We start from the raw sequence: 27,503 nt of genomic DNA on the forward strand, positions 1-27,503 counted from the left end.
AAAGACTAGCAACAAGTTCTTCCATTGTCTCCATCGATAAAATGCCTTGAGTCTTCTTAAATTCACCAGTGATGAATCAAGGCAATCAATTGTGCGTGACGTATGTTGCCTTGTTGGAATTTGTTCATTAACACGTGTGTGCTATTTCTGAAATCGGTTTGCGTCGATATGTTTTCTGTAGTGCTGTCTTCTGTGAGGTGTGGTCTTCAGCAGCTAATTTGCATGTTAACTAGATATCTTCTAAAGCTAATTTGCCTGTTAACTAGATATCTTCTAAAGATAATTTGCATGTTAACTAGATATCTTCTAAAGCTAATTTGCATGTTAACTAGATATCTTGTTGGCAATAGTTACTAGTACTTATTGGTTTCGGGATATCTCGTCAGAATAGTTACTAGTAACTAAAGAATAGGTACTATCTAATGAAAAGTTACTAGTAAAACGGGAATAGATACTAGTAACTATTGGATTAGGTACTAGTAACGAAAAAATAGGTACTAGTATCTAATGAAAAGTTACTAGTAAAACGGGAATAGATACTAGTAACTATTGGAATAGATACTAGTTGGAAACAAATAGTAGATATCTGTAAAGCAGAGCCCCATAGAATACAATTGTAAAAATTTGTAATTTGTTACTTGTAAAACGGGAATAGATACTAGTAACTATTGGATTTATTACTAGTAACTAAAGAATAGTTACTATTATCTAATTTGCATGTTAACTAGATATCTTCAAAAGCTAATTTGCATGTTAACTAGATATCTTCAGAAGCTCATTTGCATGTTAACTAGATATCTTGTTGGCAATAGTTACTAGTACTTATTGGTTTCGAGATATGTAGGAATAGTATGGAGTTAGATTAGTTTCATAATTCAAACAAACAAACGCAACACGATTCAAACAAACGTAACACGATTCACAAATGTATTTCGTGATTCTCAAATAAATGACCCTATTACATTCGTTTGCAACCTGACAAACACAAGTTACAAATCCCTGCATTCGTTCGTGTGGATTTTTGGAACTTTCCTGACGCGCTTAGATTCACAAATGCATTTTTTCTAAAAGATATCCTCTGCAGCCTATCAGATCGTCTCTTCCAATTTTAGCCAATCACATTAACGTGTCTATGTGGTCTTCAACAACCTGCCATAATGACGGACATCGTCTCCTTCAGATCACGAGCAATGTCGTCTGGTAGCATGTAGGTGAAATGTTGCTTGTTAATCTTATTAAACCGATGATCATACGTGATTGAATATGGTTGAGAATGGCTGGATTCATGTTTAGTCATTTTCTGTGTTTCCTAGGCTAACGCAGAGCCCGTCTACCCATATTAGACATTCTCCGGTGATTGGCTAAAATTGGAGACATCTGATAGGCTGCAGAGGATATCTTTTAGAAAAAATGCATTTGTGAATCTAAGCGCGTCAGGAAAGTTCCAAAAATCCACACGAACGAATGCAGGGATTCACACGAACGAATGCAGGGATTCACACCAACGAATGCAGGGATTTGTAACTTGTGTTTGTCAGGTTGCAAACTAATGTAATAGGGTCATTTATTTGTGAATCGCGTTACATTTGAGAATCACGAAATACATTTGTGAATCGTGTTACGTTTGTTTGAATCGTGTTACGTTTGTTTGTTTGAATCGTGTTATGTTTGTATGAATCGTGTTACGTTTGTTTGGATCGTGTTAAGTTTGTTTGAATCGTGTTGCGTTTGTTTGTTTGAATTATGAAACTAATCTAACTCCATAGAATAGTTACTAGTAACTAAGAATAGGTACTAGTATCTAATGAAAACTTACTAGTAAAACGGGAATAGATACTAGTAACTATTGGATTAGTTACTAGGAACTAAAGAATAGTTACTAGTATCTAATGAAAGTTACTAGTAAAACGGGAATAGATACTAGTAACTATTGGATTAGTTACTAGTAACTAAAGAATAAGTACTAGTAACTTTAAAATAGTGACTAGTACGTTTATAGAAATAAATGTTAAAATGGCTTGCCATACGGGAATGTATGAGACGGAAATCAGTCAGTCGACCTGTTAATATATGTTGCTGATTCTGAACGAACTCGTCTTCGATATGAACGTGTTCTAACGCATTTAAAATGTGAACACAATCGTAAATGTTTGACCATTAATATTTTTAAATGTAACGGGAAATTGAGCTTGAATAGCTTTGGTGACTTTTTATAGTACAAAATCGCTGTCAATCAAAAGGAGATGCAGTCTTTCGACATACCCTCCAATCATCACATGGAAGCACAGCGTCCAGGTCAGCCCACTCCTCCATTCACCCACGGGGACGCTGAGCATCCAGGGCGGGACATAATCGCAGCATTTATCCAATGGCCGTAGTTTCGAAGCACTGAAAACAACTGTTCACAGTAGCCACATTGAAGTCCATGGAACTGAGCTTCCACAGGGAAATGCACTGTGGTGCTACGGGAATGTATGAGACGGAAATCAGTCAGTCGACCTGCTAATATATGTAGCTGATTCTGAACGAACTCGTCTTCGATATGAACGTGTTCTAACGCAGTTATAATGTTAACACAATAGTAAATATTTGACCATGAATTTTTATTTATTTAGGGGAAGCTGAGCTTCTCTTGCAGTCTTAAAGAAATCGCCACTGGTTGACTTATAATTTACATGTATTTCTTTATTTGTGTATTCATTAATTAATTAATTCAATTATTTATTCATTCATGTATTTCCGTTTTTAGTCTTCCCAATATGAGAGGAGGCCATAGGAGTGGAAATCAATCCAGTGCCATAGAAATTGTGGAAGGCTGGTTTAGGACTTCCCAGGTTGCTTCGTAAGAATAAGGCTCAGGAGAGGTTGGGTTCAGTTCAGAATGCAAAGGCTCTTTATTGTATCAAAAAAGGCTGGGGAAACATTCGCTAACATTCGCCATCTCAGCCGAGATCAGTCCCAGGCGAGGTCTGTCTCCGGCGAGGTCTGTTTGAACTTGGATTCAACAGATATTTTATACAAAGCATGACACGTCATACAGATAACTTCTGGCAACATATTGACAATCGGTGTTGGTTAATGATAGACAGATGTTCGGTTGTTTGTTAGGCAGTTGCTAAGTCCCCAGGGTCATTTTAGCTGGGCTGTCAGTTTTCCTAGGTCAGCCCGACCTGCTATTGTACAAAATTGCAGGGGCGGTATCGAAAATACTTGGTCCATTCTGACCTAGACTCTGACGTTATCCCTCTCCTTTTCTTATCGAGGACAAGTCAATGAGCTAACAGCTAGCTAGCTCTCTTGCTTAGCGGCTTGCTAAATCACCACTGCAGGCAATTCCGAACATCTTATTGACATTTCCAATTGCACTTTCGTGTTACTCACATTCTTATCACCATCTTCTGACACCATGTACAATGGTAAGATTTTAACTAGCTGTGTTATACCAGACAGTAACGACGACGTGTATTCTTCATTGGCACATGTAACTTTATTAACCATCTCCCGCCTCGTACATCAGTTCTTACTCAAAGGTCAAGCGCACCCTATTGGCCTGACGTTCCACTACAGCTATATATGTTGTACACATTCTTAAAGAGGAAGTTGAAAGGGAACAGAGAAGTGCTTGTCCCATAACTGATTATGGGACATGAGAAAACAAAACAGTGACTCATCTAACTTCCACGAGCACAGCCTAGTGTTTTTCCAGCCTGCTCTTGTCCTTAACTGACCCCAACAAGTACATATCCAAATATAGGGTATTTTTTAGTCCACAACAGATTCCCCCTTATGAGGGTAAAGTCCTCATACCTACGTCAGAAATCTGTATTTGGGGAACTTAAAACATTTAAACATTGAAAGAAAAAACCTTACAGAAGAAACAGAAATTTCATTTTTTTTTTTACTATTTATGACTATATGGTTTAAGTAATATGCTAGTGTTAGTCTGTAGTGGAACTGTCCAGATTGATGTTGTGTAATAAGGTTTCCATTCTTAAGGGTACCTTGGTTCAGTCTACTCATATGGTTGTAAGCTTGCAATTTATATGAGTATATAAATTCCCTCCTCTCCGTGGTCTGACAAATACCCCAGATTCTCAAACACAGTTTCTCAAAAACACGTTGTTATATGATCAAACATTAAGACCACATACAATAGTTACAATAACATATGCAGTGCCTAGGTATTTGTTCAGAATTGCCTTAGTTCCGCTGTGGCTCAAGATCTTGGAGTAAAACTCCCCCTGGCGTTATTAGGCCATGTTCTTTTGGGGAAAAACCATGGATAGCCGTCATTTCAACATAAATTGGTTTGGGAGGGCAGGAAAGATGTTCCATCCGTCTGAGAAAAGGTCCCTCTGACCTCACAAATCTGGTTCTCACTCTGGTATCTGTTATCTGGCCTCTCTGTCAGCCCCGTGGTTTTGTAGATTCTAGAGCCTTGTAAGTTGGTGCGTCCATAGGGGAGTTCCTTCCTATTGATCCAAACTCCTCCCTGGCGCACCGGGGCACACCTGTTTTGTTCACATGCTCTCCCTCACCGAGCAGCTTGCTCAGAGAGGGATTCTGCGGTGCGGGGTCTGCCAGGATCGTCCCCTGCTCGCTCAGCTGCACGTCTTTTAGCGGCTGCACGAGTAGTGGCGCCATCAGGTTCGCTGGCGGGGCTGTTGGAGGTTTGATGGCCTCTGGCACTAGCCCTCTTTGGTGAACCTTCCCTGGCTCGACCCCTGGATCTGGATCTGGTTTTACTTTCTCCTGGAATTAGATACAGTCCAGGAACAGGATACGTCTGTGACCAGGGAAGAGTCTTATTCTGTTAGATGATCTTGGTGCATTAGTTGGCACTCTGTCATCATAGTGGAGGTGAGTTTTATAGAAACCGGGACAGAAAGATGGGTATATAGTCATAACAGCTTCAAGCTTAGGATGTTTAATTTAGTCATAGCTTTTGTGAAACTTCATCAGGAACAATGTGGGTGTAGTATATACATCACCAATCCCTACTTTCCTCTGCCACTCGCCAGTTGTTCTCCATGCAATGGCAGTGGACTCTGGGAGGTGTTAACTCAGAGCCAACAAACATCGTTAACGTCATCAATAAACCCTGGTTCTATCAACCTAAACCACCTATGCATTTTGTTAACAATTTCACATTTCAAATGACAATATTGCTGTTGCATCCACCTCATGTGTCCCCGTTTCACTCACCCCCCTTCTTCCCAGTTGGAACGCAACCAGGAAGGGATTGTTGTCATTCGGCGGTTGAGTTTCATTTTCTGATACCTTTCTTGGGAGCAGGTTTTGAGTGACTGTTCGCCTTTTTCCAGGGTGGCTTGATGACTTCGGGCCCTGGATTTGGTCCTTGGCCTTAAGCACAACCTTGACTTCTGAGGCACGAGCGGGAAGCTCTCAACCTCAGTCTCAGGCCCAGTTCGAGGGCTGAGAGTTAACCAACATCAATCGTGTGCTTTGCCTTTAGGACAGCACTGTCCTGTACTGAATAAGGGAAATCAGAGTCAATAGGTGTTATAGGTGTGACCAAGTCTGATGTGGGATTTATAACGGTGATTCCAGATGGACCACATGGTTAACCCTTCAAACTGTGTTGTGGTCATCGTTGCTCGTGACCCTGTGTTCAGGCAGTGTTTCTACACGGGGGTGTTGACTTTTCCCCCGGTCGACTTTAATGGAGACTCGGCCACCAGGCTGGATACTGGTTGGTTTCTCCGAGGCTCGTTCTCTCCTCCTTCTCCTTACTCGTATGCCTACAAAACATCTTCACAAAAAGCTTTACCATTGTCTAAAGGTTAGACTATCAAAATTACAGATGTTACTTAGGGTGTGCTTTGCTTAACTATCAAATAAATTATTGATTTAAAACTGCCTCTGTATTGTCTGAGACCATAGTCCAAATTTTTTCTATCCTTAACTCTTTCTATCATTAACTCCCCCCTTCGCATAGTTTATCTATGAGATTCCTAAGGGACAGAAAAAATATGTTAGTGACAACCTAAATTCTTCATATTCCTTCACATATTATATAATATTTTTACCTCTTCTTTTTATCTCCTGCTTCTAAGCAGAGTTTGGGGATATTTAATCAAACTTTAATGATTTTTACCTGTTTAGTCCTGACCACCACAGCAAATCACTCAAACCACTGGGTTCCTGAAACAAGAATTGTCTACCGACATAGTTAGTTCAGTCCTTCCAATGGCTAAGTTTCAAATTGGTTCTTAACTTTACAATTATGGGTTAGGCCCATGCGGCAGGAAAAAATAGTGTTTAGCAGAATTTACAGTGGTGGATGCAGACATTTCACTTATTTAGAGCATAACCAATCAAATATGTTTTTGATTGTTTATGCAAGTATTTTCCATCATTCCACAAAACCGCCCCTTGTTAGTGTATTGGTTTCTACCTTTTGTCACATTCTTGAATGTGGATGCCTTGTCAAGCATAAGGGGTAGCCTCAAGAGTCTGTGAACATAGGTCGAGGGATCCTCTGTCTCTCCTATCGGTTCTCCCTCCAGCATGTCCAGTTGGACTTTGTCCGGAAAAAGCTTTCTAAGACTGTCCCAAACCTCAGTCCGGATATTGTTGAACTGGTCGGCATCGTCCGCGTGGGTGCTCAGAAGGTCACATGTCTGAACGACTATCGCCCAATAGCACTGACGTCTGTCATCATGAAGTGCTTCGAGCGGCTAGTCAAATCATTCATCTGCTCCTCGCTGCCCCCCACACTGGACCCTATGCAGTTTGCATACCGGTCCAATAGGTCTACAGACGATGCCATCGCTCTGACTATGCACACCGCTCTCTCCCATCTGAACAAGGGGAATACATATGTGAGGATGCTGTTCATTGACTACAGCTCTGCATTCAACACCATCATCCCCTCCAGACTGGTCTCCAAGCTTGTGGACCTGGGACTAAGCACCTCCCTCTGCAAGTGGATCTTCCACTTCCTGACGGGGAGGCCACAGGTGGTGAGAATCGGTGACCGCACCTCATCTGTACTGATCACCAACACAGGCACCCGCCAGGGCTGTGTGCTCAGCACTCTCCTGTTCTCCTTGTTCACCCACGACTGTGCGGCAACGCACAGCTCCAACCTCCTCGTTACGTTTGCTGACGACACAACCATCGTGGGCCTCATCTCTGACAGTGACGAGTCAGCCTACAGAGAGGAGGTTGACACCCTGACATCATGGTGTCAGGACAACAATCTCTCTCTTAACATCAGCAAGACCAAAGAGATGATTGTGGACTATAAGAGGCGGCAGGAGGAGGAGCATGCACCCCTATTCATCAATGGATCGGAAGTAGAGAAGGTCAGCTGCTTCAAGTTCCTCGGGGTGAACATCAGCAATGACCTCACCTGGTCTGTTCACACGGACAAGGTGGTCAAAGCGGCCCGTAAGCGTCTCTTCTTCCTGAGGAGACTGAAGAAGTTTGGTATGGACTCAGTCATCCTCACTAACTTTTACAGATGCACTATAGAGAGCATTCTGACTGGTTGTATCACAGTGTGGTATGGGAGCTGCACAGACCGGGACCGCAAGGCCCTACGACAGGGGTCGGCAAGTAACTTGGTCCGAGGGCCAGTATTTTTCCTCGTCACTAGATGGCGGGCCAGAGTCTGGGTTACTGCCTATTTAGAGGCTGCGATAGGTGCCCTTGCGATACGTGCACTCGCAACAACTAGGCCTACATGGAGAATGGGCAAGTATACTACAAATAACTAATGATAATCAACCATGTGAAAGAGCCCATTGGTGGTCTGTTTGAATAATTTCATTATTTTAACGAACTCTCTCTATCAACATGGTTGTCACTGTCATCCCAACGTGGTGGGTCGTCATCGTTGGTGCACATAAATATTGTCTCATCCAGTGAGAATAGTATTACTAGGTCCTAATCAAGGTTTTGATGTGAGGTGAAATCAGAAGTTGACATTAATGCAAGCGCGCATATTTTTGCATTATCGGAAATATTTTGACGGGCCAAACAAAATTGCTGGCGGGCCACAATTGGCCCGCGGGCCGCCTGTTGCCGACCCCTGCCCTACGAAGTGTGGTCCGTTCTGCTGAGTTCATCATCGGCAGGAAGCTCCCAGCCCTACAGGACACCTACCACACACGTTGCCTAAGGAAAGCCAGCAGGATTCTAAGAGACTGTTCCCACCCATCCTTCAGTCTCTTTACCCCGTTGCCTTCTGGCAGGCGTTACCGCAGCATCCGGTCCGCGCACACGCAGACTGGACAACAGTTTCTACCCAAGGGTCATCAGGCTTCTCAATGGACACTGATATGGACATTTTCACTGCACACCAGTCACTTATACACTGTCACTTTCAGCTACTGGTTGCTCTTTCAGTAACATTGCACTACTGTACCTCACTGTACCTCGCCACCAGGCTCCTGTTTGGTCATTGACATAGTCACTGATCTGCAAATTTGCACCATTGCACTGTACTCCACTTAGGTTAGAATAGGTTATAGGGTTAAAACAGGTTTTTTGTGCATTAGGGTTAGTATAGCGTACTATTTATTGTTATCTGTAATTTAGGAAGTTTTAGTGTTAGGTTTAGTATAGTCGTTTATTTATTGCTATCTGTATATTTAGGAAGTTCACTTATCTAAGCTCAGCATAGATGTAAATTTGTTCCGTGTACTTATATGTTATGTTATGCCAGGTGCTTGCGTTGTCCTGTCTTAAGAATGTCAGTGCCCAGTCTAACCTTGTGTTGTTCTGTGCACCTGACAAATAAAAGACTTGAACTTGATGTCGGCCAGGTGTTGTGAGTGCATTACATCACTCAGGCCTCCTGACCCCAGAGCACGCCCTAGCAACAATGTGATGTCGCCTATTGCGATTAGGTGACCAAGAGTCTCTTCCTCAAAGGCCTGGATCCATCTGCTAGCCCCCTCGTACAGATTGGGGAGGCGGGCAATCAGTCCAGTAACGTCCATCGTTTTCCAGGGAACATAGTGTATTTGTTCTCCTCGGACCAGAATGGGGGCCTGATAAAAGATTGGTTTGGTCTGCCTGACCGGCCTGGCCTGGTCTTTGTCCTCTCCTGAGAGTGGGAGGGGGTCGACGGGGCTTTGGTCACGGGTCAGTGGCAGGACCAGGGGATTGGGTGGCTCAGTTAGCGACATAGCTGGGCTTGGGGGGAGGGGGGTAGGTTGCTTCTCCTTATCGCACTCCCTGCTTGCTGCCACAGGGAATTGTGGATATCTTCTTGTCTCTGCCTCACCCGCATACAAAGTCTTTCTGGGTGGGGCAGAGCTATCGTACGGTGGGGGATTCTTATCTGCTAATGTCCCGTGATCAGTTTTGGCTGCAAGCGTGCAAGCCTTCAAAGTCTCGTTCTTGCCTTGTTCCTGATATAATTTGAGAATTCCAAATTCCTCTTCTCTTTTCCTGAGTCTCTCTCTCTCCAGTCCCTTATGCCTGTGGTTCACAATAAGGACTCTCATGTCATTGCAAAGACACAGATCAAAAGTCCCGTGCAGCGGCCACACTGGAGTCATCTTGGAGGTTCGCTTGGCCCATGTCCTGTTCATGTCGAGTTCCCGAAGCAGGGGGTGTTGTAGAATCAGCACCTCCTCAGCGGTGACGTGCAGGCGAGGTCTGGTCACTGGGCCTGGCTGCCTCTGCTGCCACGGACCATTGTTGTCTCAGGACTGGTTACTTTTGGGACAATGGCTTGGTGATCTAAGCTCAAATACAGGTACAGGTACACCAATGTAATGAATATCGGTTCGTTCGTGGAGCAGGAAATTACTGCCAAATATGTCAGGCTGAAAGAACACCGGTACAAGCTGGTAACAATATAACAAGGTCTTTATTGAGACAGGACAAGGGTTCTCTAAAAACTCATAAGCTGAGGTGGAATACTCCAGGGCACAACACCGGCATTCAAGGAAGTTGGCTCTCCCCGGACCACAATCCACCTTCCCCAATCCTGTGAAAGCACGGCACTCTCAACGCTGGGTCAAACCCCCAGTAGACACTCCAACGTCACTGCACTCGCGAAGCTGGGCCAAACCCCCAGTAGACACCCCAACGTCACTGCACTCTGGCACTCACTCGAACGCACACTACGTCACTCGTGTATAGGGGAGCCCAACTACCCCCCTTTGGACGGTGCCCTGCTTCTCGCACCCTGTTCTCTCCCACCGCCAGGCAATTTAATAAAGCTAATAAAAAATGGACAAGACAACAGACAATGATAGGGTACTTAGCCGCCGCTTGGCAAGACCCCTTCCCCGGGGTCTGAGCTAGGGGCCGCCGTACACTTTCCGGACTGGATGTTGGCTGGACGGGTTGTCGCTTAGGTCGACAATCAATTACGCAGCACTCTCCTACTTTCCCCGCCCTATCGCTGCTAAAGGAGGCAGATATTCCTCCCCTCCTGTCACAGGAACACTAACCCCTCTTGCTCGCTGACTTCGTCGCCGGCAGTCCTTGTAACTGCGAACGCTCGCCACCCGCCTCCCAGAGTGCTCACGCTCCGACTAGCCTTTCTCTGTCTCCGCCCAGTCCCCCTTTTAAGCCCACAACAAGATGATCTCTCTGGCTGTTTATCAATCCGAAGAACGCTAAGAACGTACTTGCGTTCTTGAGAAGATTGTTATTGCCAAGCGTCCTTGCAAGAACGTTTTTGCAAGACAGTGAGGATGGAGAACGAATTGGGATGCGTGTGTTCTTGGCCATTGCGCAATACCCTGGACTCATTTAAGCAGCGTTATGACAACACTGGCATTATCAGTGCAACATTTGATAAAACTTTTTTTTAATAAAGCTCATGGAAGAATTAGCCAATTCAGTCACGTATATGTTAACTACCTTTGCCTTCAGGCAACATTTTGTTTTGGGTTCATCTGCAACAACTGGTTACCGTAGACCAGTGGTTCTTACCCTGTCCTCAGGGAACCCCTGTCCTGCATGTTTTAGATGTTTCTTGGCTCCAACACACCTGATTCAAATGCATGTTCGTTACCAGGCTTCTACAGAGCTAGATAACAACCCATTTATTTGAATCAGGTGTGTTGGAGCAAGGAAACATCTAAAACATGCAGGATAGGGGTTCCCTGAGGACAGGGTTAAGAACCACTGCCATAGACACTACCCGAATTTGGCTACTAATCACGTATTTGGGGTTGTCTCACAATAGTCATATTTACCACGATATCTCAGCCCCTTATGACACCACATATTACAAATTAATACTTTGATTGTCGCTGTTAACACAAACAATATGATCAAAATACGCTTAAATGCTAACACTGAGGCACAGTAATAAGAGGAGTTGCCTATACATGTGGTAAAATTTTACCCGCAACACAGAACTGAAAGTGTCAAATTTATTTGTGATTAGCATCCAGGTAACCCTGTGAGGTGTCTATAATACAGTTGTACTTTATGTCTAACAAACACACAACTCATGTATTGCCATCATATTGTCTTTATTATGTGAAGCACTACACATGTTTGTATGAAGTACTATAAAAAATTATACATCTAACGTCCAGGTAACTTTTGGGGTTACCTGGTTTGGGGTTCATCCAAAACAGCTGGTTACCTGTTAGGGTTACCTTGCCATGATTGTCAAAAGTAGGATAATGTCTGTGCATAATTATTGCTATTGCCTCGAGACAATCCCAAATACGTGATTAGTAGCCTACATTCGAGTTGTTGACTGAAGGCCAGAGTAGTTAATAAATACTTGACTGAATTGGCTATGAGCTCCATGAGCTTGATTAGCTCACATTGTAAAGCAAATTTACAATCAAGGCCAGATTTACCACTGGGCTAGACTGGGCTCCAGCCCAATCAGATGCAAAAACTATTTATACAGATGCAAACCTTTTTTACAGATGCAAAACTATTCTATGGATCCAAAACGTTTTATTTTACGGATGCAAAACATTTTACGGATGAAAAACTATTCTACAGATGCAAAACCTAAGGGTGCTTTCTCACCTGACATGTTTGATCCGTTTCAATCGGACCATGGTCCGTTTTCTCTGAAAGTCTGGTTCGTTTGGATCGGTGAGAACACTCATTCGAACTCTGGTACGGACCAAACAACCGAACCATGGTCCCCCCAAAAAGACGGGAGTCGGTCCAGTTCCAAGTGAACCATGATTCGGTTTGCTTTAGGTGTGAACGTAATCGGACATATTATTGACCTATTCCAGGAAGCAAACCTAAATGTAGTGCATTGTGGGTTGAAAAAGGATGTTGACATTTGACAGAGACAGCCGTGCCACTCATTAGCAGCAAAATTGGTTGAGGGAAAACGTGGGGAACTGATTAAGTGAAAGCTCTTCTGCAAATATGGGCTGATGATCATATTGCAGAGATACTTATGGAGACACAAAATAATAGCGAGGTATTTAAATTATTTAGTGATATAGGCCTACTGAAATAAAAGGTTATTTTTGCACAGTGGACTTATGTCGTTTGAAAGTAAAAAAACGTAGGCAGCAATACATAAAAGTGTGATATTCTATGGAAAGGTGGTAGCTCGTCGGACAAAAAAAAATAATTCCCATGGTTTGATGACCTGGATATAATCTTGAGTAAAAGACCAACGAGCAACCCAAAAAACGTGGTCATAACAATTAAAGATAGTATTGCAATCTCAATACGCGGCTGTTGCTCCATTGTTGTTTCGTGACAAGGAAGAGATTTTCCCTAAATAATTTTCTGTCCAAAAGATTAACAACCTGTGTGACTGCGTGTCATTGTTTTTTACAAACGTCATTGTATTTTTACAAACGTTGGTTCGCTTAAAACAGGACCGTGTGAACACTTACCGGACCTAATGATAAATGCAACAAAGTAGCAAGTCATCGACTGATTCGGACCAAGCAAACGGACTAATAGGTGTGAAAGCACCCTAAGTTACGAGCGCAAAACTTTTGCTGTGTCAAAATGTTAACCTATCAGCACGATGCTTGTTGACTAGCCAATCAGAATGCTGCCCACCGACCATCCAATAGGCCTTTATCACAGTGCGCAGCAGCAAAGGACACACAAAGGTTGACTACACGCTTCGAGATCTTCCTCACACCAACAACGTTGTAAGATAGATCGCAGTGTTTCTGGATCATGTTCACATGTGGGTTCTTCTTTGCATGATAGAGCTTTAACCTGCATTTGTGGATGGCACGCCAAACTGTGTTCGCAGACAATGAGTTCTGGAGGTGTTTCTGAGCCCATGCAAGGATTTACATTACAGAATCATGCCAGTTTTTTTATGCAGTGCTGCCCTGAAGATCACAGGCATGCAGAATTTATTTTCCCCCTTGTCCCTTACACAAAGAGATTTCTCCAGATTCTCAGAATAATTGTATTATATTTAGGGATGCACCGAATCCAGGATTTGGATTTGGCAGAATATTGGGCTTTTTGACGGGGTTCGGTTTCGGACGAACCTTAGAAATGTTTTCCACCTGAACCCTATGCTTGCACTAGACTCGCTACGCTGGTCGACATAATGACCCTGCCATTGATTACGGGAAGGTGTTTACGTAGGTGGACTGTTCAATGCAGTAGGCTGAGAGAAAGTGAAAATGGAACTTGTGAGCAGAAGGAGTATTGTTTAGCAGTAGAGTCTCTTCTGTACTCTTTTTATACCCAATCATGTTACTGACCTGTTTGGAATTCACCAAGTTTGTTGCAAAATTTTCCTCCAGCTGTTTATTTTTAGTAACACTAACTTTTTCCAGCTTTTTATGGCCCCTGTCCCAACTTTTTTGAGAGGTGTTGTGGCTATCAAATTTCACATTACCATATTTTTTCCTTTGCACAATTGCACTTTTCCTAAGTTTAAACATTTGATATGTTTTCAATGATCTATTGTGAATGACATATGAGTTTATGACATATGCAAATCATTGCATTCTGTTTTTATTTACATTTTACACAGCGTCCCAACTATTTAGGAATTGGGGTTGTAGCAGCCCATCCTCATTACTTACACCATTGTCCTACAGAATATGCTGAGTTCCTACACTGCAAGGGGAAGAAGTTCATAGACTTTGATGAGGTTCGACAGGAGATTGAGGCAGAGACAGACCGTATCACCGGAGCCAATAAGGGCATTTCTCCTGTACCCATCAATCTGCGTGTCTACTCCCCCCATGGTATGGCCGCCGAGCTGGCATTTTGACATTTACTGCATCATAACTTTATATACCTTCATGGGTTTGGTTTATACACAGCAGATGAATGCATGTGGGATGCAAAATCAAATTGATTTTAATTTAGTACTACTCAAGTAAAAAAACGTTGACTTTACATTATTTTGAAAGTGTCTCTATACAGTTGTTTCTTAATTTACTCCCCTGATTTTCACTCTACTCACCTTGCTGTCCAACAGTCTTAAACCTGACCTTGGTGGACCTGCCAGGAATGACAAAGGTTCCAGTGGGGGACCAACCAGCAGACATTGAGCACCAGATCAAAGAAATGCTAATGCAATTTGTCACTAAGGATAATTGTCTGCTGCTAGCTGTCTCACCAGCCAACTCTGACCTGGCCAACTCTGATGCACTCAAGATTGCAAAAGAAGTTGACCCACAAGGTGACACACAATGCTGTCAGAGTATTTTTAGAATCTATAAAAGCATAGTTGGAAAATCACATAAGAGGTGAGATTTAGTTACTTTAGATACCTTTTTTCCTTTGTGTATGAGCAGGCCAGAGAACCATTGGTGTGATCACAAAGCTGGATCTTATGGATGAGGGGACAGATGCTAGAGAGATTCTAGAGAACAAGTTGCTGCCACTGCGTAGAGGTAAGTACACTGTAAAAAAAAAAAAACAGTATAAAAAAACAGGAACAATCTGGCAGCTGGGACGCCAGATTACACCCATTAAATTACGGTAAAAAATGGTTTTCATTAACATCAATTAACCGAAAAAATAATTGTAATTTTCCAGGACCACATTTACGAGATATATCTGTAATATCACATTACAGGCTGTTCTTTGCCGGTAAATATGACTTTTATTAATATACTTCTCTGTAAAAAAACGGCATTTCCAATAAATACAAATTAAGAATAAAGGCTAATTAGGTTGTAATGATTTAACATATTAATTCAAAGCAACTTGTGTGCCCAATGCACAGCATTCAGATGCTGTTTCAGTATCCAAATACTACAGACATTACCGGCATTTCATATTACAACTGTAGCGCCGGCTAGCTGCGTGACTTGGATAACTTTTTATCTCACCGCAAACTTTTCTGAGGGACACTCAGGGTAAACACTTTATGTATCCAAACTACAGACCATCACATTACACATATCAAAACAGAACGAACACAACAACAGAACTCAAAACAATGCTTATCTAACTAAGTTTAAACTTATAACTCTGTAGCTTTTCAGCTTGCCGCGGGGCATTCTGGGTAACAAGAGCGTTGCCGCTACACAAATGTGTAATCAACTTTCCTTCGTCCTACCCTGGCGTCTTTACATTTATTCATTTAACAGACGCTTTTATCAAAAGCGACTTCCAAGAGAGAGCTTTACTAAAAGTGCATTGGTCAATGATCATAAACAATGAGATAGCCCCAAAAAGGCTTTTGCAGGCTTTTGTAGTCTTTGATATTGACTGGTGCATGCTGGGATTGCATGACGTCAACGACCCGAGCTCAGTTCACAATTCAAGGTTCCTATGTCTAAACCAAAAATTATGTTATTAAGTTATTTGTCCGTGGGATGAAAGTAAATATCTGCAAAATAACTGTTAAAATAGCTAGTTTTGATAAAGTGAAGTTTTGTGTTTTAACAGAACATTTTTGTGAAAATGTTATTAATATTTGTAAAAAAACAAACAATTTAAGTGTATTTTTAAGTAACAACATTTGGCTGTAATTCTTATGTAAAATTATAAATTTACAGTTTGCCACTGTCTTTCTATCTGTATTTCCTGTCATTCAGAAATACAGAAAAAAAACACGTATAATTTACAGAAAAAGTGAGGTAATAATTTTTTTTACAGTGTACTGTGAGTTATGAGTAGTTAAGCTAGATCAGGAGCCTGTAGGAAGAGTAGCGAAAAAAAGGGTTTATTGTACAGAAAAATCCAATATGGCGGCCGTTATAGGTTCTTGAGGCTTTTTTGTTCCTCATGAGAAATGAGGCATTTGTAATGAATTTCAGAATTTTGGGACTTATGGCTATTGACATATTGGGGCGTGGCCTGTAGCGCCACTTATTGTGTCACGCGGCCCATGTTTGGTATGATAGTTACTAATGCTCAGCAGTTTCAACATGCCAAATTTCACAACTTTTTACGCTACTGGTCTAGGGGCAGCCATTAAATCCCATGGGCAAAATAAATAAATAATAATAATACCACCAATAAAAAGAGGGTTCTCCTACCAGAGGAACCCTAATAAAACTAACAATAACAATAGGTTTCCTCCTGACGGAGGGATCCTAAATATAGCTGCAAACAGCGATGTGGGTTCCTCCACAAAATGGCAAAATATAGTAGATTGTAGAAGGTCAAGAGTTGGACAACAGGAGAGCAAAACTACTTCATGTTTGGCCAACAACAATAGGCTGAATGGGGATTTGAAATCATGAGCATAAGGTCACGGGTCAGTCTCTCTGTCCTCTCTGCTACACACTAACTGTTTACATTGTATGAATAGAAAGGGCAGAGTATTAGCTTTGGTCAGCTTTGGGACAAAGGTTAAGAAACGGTTGACATTTCAATGTCAAATTGCATGAAATTACACATGGTACTACTTCAGAATGATGTCATCTTGAACCCAATAAGGTTTGAAAACCATCAGTCAAAATGATATTTGATTTATTGACACAAAGATATTGAGGCATTGTGGACATTTACATAAATACACCCCTTTCAGACATTTTGTATTACATTTCTCATTCCATTTCACCCTATATAAAAACACACCTGCCCGCACACTATCCCAATCCATGCCGTTTACCTCCCTCCCAGCGCAAGTCACGACCAAGCAGAAATGCTGTAGAGGACGCATGAGGTTTAGATGTCAACCAAAAATTGCCTCCCTCAATCAAAACACGTTGATCACGTGAACACTGTTTCCAGAATCTCTCAAAGATTACTTGAAGACCGCTCTCCAGAACCAAAGTCAATTTACAATCAAGAATAGCCTCATTGGCAATAGGTCTATGGCACAGCCCATGATCAACTCCTTGCAAGTATTGATATACAATGGCTGACTCTCACTTCCCATTAAACCACACAACATGGACTCTCAGGGTGACCAACAAGATTATTTTAACTAACAAACAACAATATTACAAACATCTAACTGAAAGAACGCAACAACTGAAATCCCTTGCATAGCTGTTGTGACCAAACTATTTTCCACAAGTCTTGGCGTTTTTTGACATGCCGCACTGGATGCTGGGTACCCAAGAGTGCTGACGCTGATAATCTAGCTGTGCTCCAACTGCGTGATATGACGAGATGCTAGTGACGCGCTAAGGTCTCGGAGTCTCCTGAAATGGAACGCGTCTTTCTGCCTTTAAGCTGCGTGCGCATCATCATCAAGACCCCATGTATATGTCAAGTTAACATCCAAGCTAACAATTTCGCCAAATATGACTGCAGCTTTGTATACCATATGTACTGTGTTATGGTTGTCTGAGTTAAACAACTTGCTTCATGAATTAAATGGCTGTCAAATGTCAAATCCAACCATAACTGTATAAAAGAGAGTGTTCCAATAAAATCAGAATTATTTTAAACCTAGAGGTTTAAAAGACAACCTTTGCCTAAACTGACATGCATCAACTCAGAGAACTGAGTTTCAACATCCATTTACACATTTAGTCTCTAATTTTTACTCTACTCTTATGGCATAACTATGTTTAACTTAATGTCTGCACCTCTCTGTCACCAACTGTCTCTGGAGTGGGGGGTTGGGGCTTCACAGGGTGTCTACAGCTGTAAACAAGTTAAATTTAAGACTTTTTAAGACCTTTTGATAACATTTTCCAATTGAAATTAAAGACCAAATTTTTTGATGGAAATACAAATCAAAAGTGGGAAAATACAGTATCTTCCCAAACACTGATGTCTGTTCAATATGAACAGTATGGTAAAATGACAACAATCGGTTGAGTTTAAGAACATTGACTAAATGTGTGTAATGTGAAAGGATAACACAAAAATTTAATTGCTGTCCTAAATTATATTTTTTATTACACAATGTAGCAACTAGCAATTCCATGAATCCCATGGAAACAAAGGCAAATGCTGGTTTGTCCTTTTTCATCAATGTCCTCAAAAAAGCAGTCTGCAGAGCTATTGTGTCTGTGGGGTGACTGTCTGTCTCTGGAGGGCTGTCAGGCAGGGGCAAGCAAGGCCTGCAGGCAGTCAGGGCAGGCCAGCTCGATGAAGCTGTCTTGGGGTCAGGGCTGAAGAGAAGCTGTCCAGCTAGAGGGGGGTAGTCCAGCAAGGGACCTGTTTTTCTTTCAGCATCCTCTGTTGAACTCTGTTGAGCAGGCCTCTGCATGACCCTCCAGACCTGTAAAATCTTTTTACATCTACACTTGACATAAACTACAGTTTTGACTGTGGAATGCAGTGGCATTACTTGAACTTGAATCCAAATGTGTTGACCTGATGGAGACCCGGCCATGCAAAGTCACTGAAAACATTTGGCTCGATTCCAGGCTCTGGCAAGAATATTTATCAGTAGTAAATCAGTAGTTTAGCCTTTTTGTTGCTCGCAGACAATTAAAACAGTCAAATGAAGACTGCATTTTAGCAATGGGGTTATAATACCAACAGTATAAATACTACGATGTCCTGTGTGTTAATGCTGGTCAGTTAGGTAATCCATCTGGCTGTAGGTCTAACGTGTCGACTGTAGGTCTAATGTAGACTGCTGTTCTGACAGGTGTCAGATTCCTAAAACATTGTTAGAATAATAATAAAAGTACTGAATGGATGAATGTTGTATCTTCTTGTCCACCAGTTTCAAACAAAGGCAGGTTGACAGGTATTGTCAGTGTCAGAGCAGCTTGTCACAGGTCCATGCAGAATAATAAAAAAAAGCTTGAGAGTAGGCTAATGTTTAGGGATGGGTTTACTAGACCAATTCTTAATTCAGCGGTATCTGAATAGTAGCAAAATTCAGATAGTGCTACGTGATTCAGAACCTGTCGTCATGATCTCCAGTCAGTGTTCGTGCAAAGCTGACACAGCAGTGTGTAATCACACTGCTGCAATGCTCATTTCAGAGCTCAATATCCAGGTTGTCCCTCTTGTTCATGCCTGCACAGAAACTGAACAACAATGGCACAAGCCCAGAACTGCAGTAAGGGTTGAGGAAAATGTACTGTAGCCTATATGTATGTAAGAGTTAGGCTATGTATCACATAGACCTTTAAAAAAATCACCATGAGACTTGGTCCCTCCAAAATGGCATGACCAACCCCCTGGCTCATGGACTATTAAGCTGAGGTAAACAGGAGGGTTAAAACAGTGCAATTCGCCTGTTCTTGTGTTTGCTTGCAAACACTTTGATAAAATCATCCATGTTGAGTGCCCTCGCTCTTCTTGACTCAATACTTAGCAAACCTAAATGGCTTAGTCTGTTGTCTAACATGGTTGTCCTCAAATGAGTTTTAATGAGCTTTAGAGCTGAAAAACTCCGCTCACATGCAGCACTGGTGACTGGGAGGGCTAGAACTTTTCTGGAACCGAATTTTCAGAGTTTCCCATGTTAGAGTAACTAAACTCAGAGTTCAGGGTTAATCTCAGAGTTTGTTAAACCCGCTACCTGGAATACCCCCCAGGTGGCTCCCAAAATCCGTGCATCCTGTCCTGCTCCCCCCCAAGTCTTTCTTTGGTACAATACTGAAATTGGCTTCAGCTGGTTCACAAATGAGATTGTTAGCCTAATAGCCAATGAAATTCTGCAGATGCCAATAGGCAACAATAGGGGTAACTTTGGAACTTTCAAAGTAAAAGTACAGGCGCAAAATGGCTGACAGAAGCAGAGCTTTTTCTGCATCAATACTGGTGAATCAGATAAAGCACTCTATTGCAGGGTTCTCCAATCCTGGTCCTCGAAGGCCGCTGTCCTGCATGTTTTAGATGTTTCCCTGCTCCAGCACACCTGATTCAAATGAAAGGGTTGTTATCAAGCTCTGTGGAAGCCTGGTAATGACCATTCATTTGAATTAGGCCATTTCATTTCAGGAATTTCATTGTGTTCAAGCTTCTATTACTCCAAACCAGTAGGACTTACAGGGATCCTGAAAAAAGGGGAAGGAACTTCAGAGTCTCACCTTTCAAGAGACCACAACCATGCATGTATTCCAAATTGTTCAAGAACAGCTTTCAATTTACTTTGGGTATGCCTTGTTTAGAGTTTTTTGTTGAATTTGACAGGAAGGAGAAATGTTTAACTTACCCTTTTCACTCAATAGTACACTAATGTCCTGTGTCATTTGTGATGACGCAAAAAAATAAAGAAACAAACTGTATTCACGCACAGTTTGTGTTTTGTCAGTTTTTTACCGTCCTCTTGTCGAGTGACTGTTAAACCAAAGTGCTGCTGGACGTCGGACTTATAAGTGGACGGGGCATCTTCTAGTTTCAGCCGAACTCATTTTGCCCTGCTAGGCTACCGGCCAGCTCAAGCTGTGAATGCTCAATGCTGTGTGCACATGTGACGCAGGTGAAAGAGGTTGCGTGTTGGTAGCTCAACCAAAAGGATAAAACAGATATAATATCAACAAAAAAAATTGCTGTGACTCTACGGTACTATTATTACATTTTTGCACCGCGTTATATCGCACCACGTCACCCCTAATAGCTAGGTATGTTTCCAGGCTGTGATAGCAACACCCTTTATTTGTGTATGCCCTTCGACTGGTTAGCTCCTGCGATTCCCACACAGCAGTAGTCTAGTACAGTGGTTTTCAAGCTTTTTGTGCCCAAGGCACACCAAAAGGCAAGTCAAAATCTCAAGGCACACCTGTATTTATATCAGTGCCTCCATAACATGTGTTATCACTCTGTAAATTTTTATTTTTATTTACTGATGTTATAGGGAAATGTGTAATCGCTAAGGGTCATCCAATTAGAATCAAGAAAAAAAGGGAGACTTGGATATCCAGTAGAATCATAACTCTTTGTATTAAATACTTGTAAAAACAATGAATTCATTGAGGTGTTTGTGGGTGTATGTGGTAAAGCACAAACATAAAATATACATGAATACATAACTCTGTAGTACCATTTGAATAAGACATTATACAGGGAACTAGCCCTCGTGAGGCCAACAATGACGGTGTTTCACTGGGCATACAACGTGACTTCCATGTATGACTGAAGTGACCTATATACAAGGGTACCACACTATTAAAACCTTTTAAGACAACCAAGTACAAGAAAGTGCAAAAGTGCCCGGACCAAGCTGCCACTCCATGCGAATGTGCCGTAAAGCAAACCAAAAACATTTGTAACGTGAGGAGTCATGTGACCAACGTGATATCCATACATGGTCATTAAATAGACACGCCTTAACTGGGCAACTTAACAACTTACTATAGCCTTTTTTACTAATGCCAAATACAGTTTGTCAAAAACGTTGTTACTGATGATAATTAAATAATTAATTTGAAAGTTTGTAAACTTACAAATCATTTATATTTGAATCAGCATTTAAACATTTTATATTGTACATTTGCTATTTAACATTTGCTATTTTGTCTGCTTACAAGCTAGTGAGAAACATGTGCCTGTTGCTCACAGATTTTTTAAATTCTTGGTGGTACTGAAGAGAGGGCCACTCGCAAGTCCTGTTCAACGGAGAGGCGTGACCTCCTGTTGCTCTTCATGTAAACTACAGTAGAGAATGCCAACTCACACAGGTAGGTAGTGGAAAAAAAATCGCGTGGCGGGAGATGATTGGGTACTCTGATGCAGAAGCCAGCCAAAACTGATCCAGTGGGAGCTCACTAAATTTGAGTTTCATTGTGCGGTCCATCCGGAGCTCTGCACATTGCTTTCTGGCAGGTGTTACCGCAGCATCCGGTCCCGCACACGCAGACTGGACAACAGTTTCTACCCAAGGGCCATCAGGTTTCTGAATGGACATTGATATGGACACTGATACACTTCTCACTAGTCACTTTAAACACTGTCACTTTCGGCTACTGGTCACACTCAGTAACATTGCACTACTTTACCTCACTGTACTTCGCCATCAGGCTCCTGTATGGTCATTGACTTAGTCACTGATTGTCCTCTTAGTTACTTACACACTGTCACTCTCAGCTGCTGGTTGACTATCTGTAATTTGCACTATTGTACTGTACTCCACCTAGGTTAGAATAGGTTGAATAGATTCTATGTGCATTTAGGGTTAGTATAGTGTATTATTTATTGTTATCTGTATATTTACGAAGTTTTTGTATTAGGGTTAGTATAGTGGATTATTTATTGCTATCTGTATATTTATCAAGTTTTAGTATTAGGGTTAGTATAGTGGATTATTTATTGCTATCTGTATATTTAGGAAGTTTCACTTATTTAAGCTCAGCATAGATGTTTTAGTCAGTCATTTAGCAGACGCTCTTATCCAGAGCGACTTACAGTAAATACAGGGACATTCCCCCCGAGGCAAGTAGGGTGAAGTGCCTTGCCCAAGGACACAACGTCATTTGGCACGGCGGGGAATCGATCCTGCAACCTTCGGATTACTGGACCGACTCTCTCACCGCTCAGCCATCTGACCCCAGATGTTAATTATGTTCTGTGTACGTTATGTTATGCCAATTGCTTGCGTTGTCTTGTCTTAAGAATTTCAGTGCCCAGTCTGACCTTGTGTTGTTCTGTGTACCTGACAAATAAAATACTTGAGACATTCCTCTCTCTCCCTCAAAATGAGCTTTTTTGTTGAGGTTTCCTGATTGAAAGGGGCTCGAATCCAGTCAAAGTCCTTGATGTCGGCCACACATGGAAAGTAGTGCTTAAACCTCTCTTTTAATGTCTGAAGGTGTTCAACAAATAAAGCGCGCTCCCTAGCTGCCTGTGGCGCGGCTGATGCCAATGGGAACATCTCCATGGAACCCTGTTCCAAAGCCTCCTGCCATAGGATAAGCTTGCCCATAAACCCTCAAATCATGTCTGTGGACGATAGAATGTTCTCATTCCTGCCCTGAAGCTTGGTGTTTAACTCGTTGAGATGCCCAAATATATCTGCAAGGTAAGCCAGCTTGCCGCCCCACCTCTGATCCGCAAGCTTGTCCATGAACACCCTGCCCTTATGAGGGACAGGGTGTTCATTCGAAAACTCCAAAACCTCTTCTCGCAGCTCATAAAGACGGGACAGGACTTTTCCCTGTGACAGCCAACGTACCTCTGTGTGGAGGAGTAGGCTTTGGTGGTCAGCTCCCATCTCAGCACACAGTTGGGAGAATAGCCGAGACATTTGGGGCCTTGATTTTATGTAATTCACCACCTGCACAGACTGATCCAGCACCTCAGCCAACTCCGGGGGCATGGTTTTGGCAACTAATACCTCTCGATGTAAAATACAGTGGTTTGTCACAATATTTGGGTTTTGTTTATAAACCTTGGCAATAAAACCTCTCACTCTCCCCGTCATGCATGCGGCAAGATGCGGTATGTAAAAAGACTGACGCACATTTCCCAGGTCAGACTTTTCTCTTTTAAATAGTCATTAGTTACCGTGAATATCTCTTCCCCTGTTGTGTGGCTTTCCATTTCTTTACAGAATAAAAAAGTATCTTTGATTGAATCACTATCAACATATCTGACGTTTGCCAGAAGTTGGGCAGCCCCACTTATGTCAGTTGACTCATCTAGCTGGAGAGAAAATGTGCCGCTGACCTGCAGTTTCTCCATCAACTGTTGTTCTATGTCATCTGACATGTTGTCGATCCTTATTTTGACTGTATTATCTGACGAAAGCACTTTTGATAAGGCATTTGCGGCATCTGGACTCAGCATGACACCTGCAATTTTTGGGGAGGATGCCTCCATAGCCTTATCACACTTTTACACAATCCAACAAACGGTCTTGCTACCTCTGGTTCAGATCCGTCGCTCTTTTAAAGAAGGCCAAGTTTCTCTCAACATGGAAAGGATGTTTGGTTTCCAAGTGCCTCTTCAATTTACTTGGCACCATCTTAGCATTAGTCAACTTCTCCTGACAGATGACGCACTCGGGATGGGGGCAGTTGACATCCCCGGTCCAGGTGAAGCCATAACACAGGTAGCTTTCATGATGTCTGCTGACGGTTTTTCTTTTCTTCTCTTTAGGTGGTTATTCTACGCTGACTATCTGGGGTTTGCTCCTCACAATAAAGCGATCCATTTTCTTTCTTTCTTAATGACGTTTGAGCAAAACTAGCTAACCGCAAGCCGTTATTGTAGTTTGACAGGACATTCTGAACATTCTTTGCGCGTCTGTGTGTTGCGGCTCTCGCTCTTTGCGCGAGAGCGGTTCGAACCTGCCACTAAGTTCTATAACTTGTACGCTGTTTGTGCTACCACCAAGGCTGATATTTTGTTACAAATCTTACTGGCGCTAAGCCTTCAATTTTGATATTTAATAGCAAAATTTGTATGGCTGTCAGAAAAATCCCACGGCACACCTGGCCTTAGGGTTGCCAAGCGTCCCGAATTGTCTGGGACATTCCGAATTATGGGTGATTTTAATTTGTCCCGTCAGTTACAGCTCCAGTCCACGTTGCTATGAACAATACATCCAAGCGAGTACAGTAGTGGTTTGCCAAAATTACACTGAAATTAGTAGATTTATTAGCCTGGCTCTGCCCTCCTACGTACTTTCGCTCAATTTGGATTTTGCTTCTGTACTACGTCTGGCCAAGTCAGATTTTTCCGGTTGATTTTCTACCGGCGAATCACAGAGGGAGTGGCTGAGAACGTTGACGTTTATATCGTGCGCTAGTTTGTGTTGTAGTTCCGTAATGGCGGCGGAGAAAGATGTGAGCGAAGCCATTCGGTCCGTTGTGGCAACACTGCCGAATATCTATAAACTAAAGCCAGAGCAAGAACAAGTTTTGCAGAATTTTTATTGGTGGCCATGATGTTGTGGCAGATCAGAGTGGCTCTGGGCAGATCCAATAGTTTTAAACTTCAACAGAGTACCCGCCTACAAGGAAATCAACGCTTGTCAATGGAGCGAGGCCAGACTCTCTGTACAAATGAAATGTACGAGAGTCTGGTAAGGACCAGGCTATAGATTTATGGTATGGCTAATGAAAGCTGGTGATTTCCGTTATTGTGGGTCAGCTATTGGCATGCGCGCGCGCACCTGGAAGAAAGCATCCCTCGTTTGGGGTTGAGGAAGTTGGCAACCCTACCTGGCCTTGCCTCATGGCACTCCATTTGGGAACCATTGGTCTAGTACAGGGGTGGCTAACCAGTCTAGCATAAAGAGCCACAAAAAAAACCACACCATAGCAAAGAGCCACACAACACATGCACTGTGCACTAACTCAGTGGGAAACTTGGCAGTCTTTGTTATCCACAAGCCTTTTCAGGTCTGGCTTGTACTCAGTTGTAGCCACTCGAAGCAACTGCTTCATGAGTGTGTCGGTAAGAACAGAAAGATGTTTTGTGACTTAACTTGTTTAAGTGTAGAAAACACTGATTCACAGACATAAGTTGCTGCAAACATTGACATAAGCTTGAGTGCAGCCTGTTTAACATTGGGATATCTGTCTGTGGGCACTGTTTTCCAGAACTCTGTGGTTCCTTCTCTCCACACAGATTTCAGTCTATCATCCTCACAAAGTTCAATCATCTCCAACTGGGACGCTGCTTCATTTGTCGCTAAAGGGGCTTTCAAACAGTCTGATTCAACAGTGTAAGGGTTAATGAGGAAGGTGATCTGTGGCTATTTTTCCCTCAGGTTGCAGAATCTGTCCTCAAAACTCTGCTGCAGATTTTCAACCAGTGTTGCATAGCATGCCATGCTCCTATGTAAGACCTCAGCTGCTCCTCCACTTGCCTTCAACAAGGAGGGGAAATGTGTGAGCTTTCTCTTTTGAAGATGGGTCTGGAATAGCTTGAGCTTGTTGACAAATGTGAAAACACTTTGCACCAGGTCAGGCAGCATTTTAAACTTTCCTTGCAGATCTACATTCAGTTTGTTCAGATGATGCAGCATGTCAACCAGAAACCCCAAATCTGAAATCCACTGGGGGTCATGTAGCTGGAGATATTCCTTATGTTTCTCTGCCAGAAACAGCTTCACTGGGTTCAACATTTCAAAAAATCGTGAAAGCATGTTACCTCTTGAAAGCCATCTCACAGTGCAGTGGAAAAGCAGATTACTGGCAAGATCTTCATCAAGTTCAGCAATGAGGTTTTTGAACTGTCTGTGGTTGAGAGCACGAGTGCGAATAAAATCCACAATTTCTAGCACTGGTTTCATGACGTGGTCCAAGTTCAGCTTCTTAGACACCAGATGCTCTTGATGGATGATGCAGTGAAATGTCCAAAAATCCAGGAAACGGTCGTCAGCTTTACACAGCCCAACAAGGCCATTTGCAGCTCCTAACATAGCTGGCCCACCGTCTGTGGCTATTGCTGTTAGTTCTGACAACTGCAAATTTGCCTTCTCAGCAACAGTCATGAGTGTCTTTTTCAAGTCGATGCCACGGGTCCTGTCTTTTAACGGCACAATGTCAAGCAGCTCTTCCTTGGTTGTGCAGTCTTCTGACACGTACAAATATTGCCAACTGAGGCTTATCCTGAATGTCACAACTCTCCTCCAAAGCAATGCTGAAATACAGGCATTTCTCAAGGTCCGTATGTAACTGTGTTTTAATGGAGTTGTTAATATCCGATATTCTCTGTTCAACTGTCTGCCGTGACAGCTGCAGCAGGTCTGACACAGACTGCTTTAAACCGTAATTTTTAGGCGCGAGGATAGCGATGACATCTTTGAGCCATGTCTTCACAAAGTCCCCTTCACTGTATGGCTTTTTAGCACGATCCATGCTACCTGATATGATGCTAACGTGACAGTCTCTGAGTGCTTTGAAAATGTTTTAAAAAGCTGAGTCTGCTGACTTAGACATTATTCACTCATTCACTAGCAGCAACTAACTGTCGCATGTGTAGTACCAACTGTACGACCGCACATGGCCTCCCGCCACTGAGGCCTCGCGCCTGCCTGGTTTGCAATCACAAATGTATTTATTTTTCTACTTTAAATATTTGTTTATTCTTATTCTTGACTCGATGTGCTCTAAAATGAAATTACCGTTTGTCAAGAAATCTTTTATAATATTTGTTCATTAATGATTTACGTTACACCACAGGGTGTTAGTGCACACCCTGTGAGAGTGCAAGGAGGAAGGAGATGGCCGGGAGAAACAACCGTCAGCAACAAGAGAGCTAGAACAATTTTGCCAACATGAGTCGGGTGCTGAGAAAAGGAATAAAACAAAAAA

General features: G+C 42.4%; 1 protein-coding gene across 1 annotated transcript in view; it reads left to right on the top strand.

Annotated features, from left to right (window-relative positions):
* The window catches only part of dnm1a (dynamin 1a), a 270,919-nt gene that overhangs the window by 53,942 nt on the left and 189,474 nt on the right, over nt 1-27,503 (top strand). The window contains exons 3-5 of the mRNA XM_047044701.1: nt 14,013-14,162; nt 14,399-14,602; nt 14,718-14,816. Coding sequence (XP_046900657.1) covers nt 14,013-14,162; nt 14,399-14,602; nt 14,718-14,816 — 453 coding nt within the window. The remainder of the gene's footprint in view (nt 1-14,012; nt 14,163-14,398; nt 14,603-14,717; nt 14,817-27,503) is intronic.

Source organism: Hypomesus transpacificus, chromosome 22 (genome assembly GCF_021917145.1).
Source record: "Hypomesus transpacificus isolate Combined female chromosome 22, fHypTra1, whole genome shotgun sequence".
Lineage (NCBI taxonomy): Eukaryota > Metazoa > Chordata > Actinopteri > Osmeriformes > Osmeridae > Hypomesus > Hypomesus transpacificus.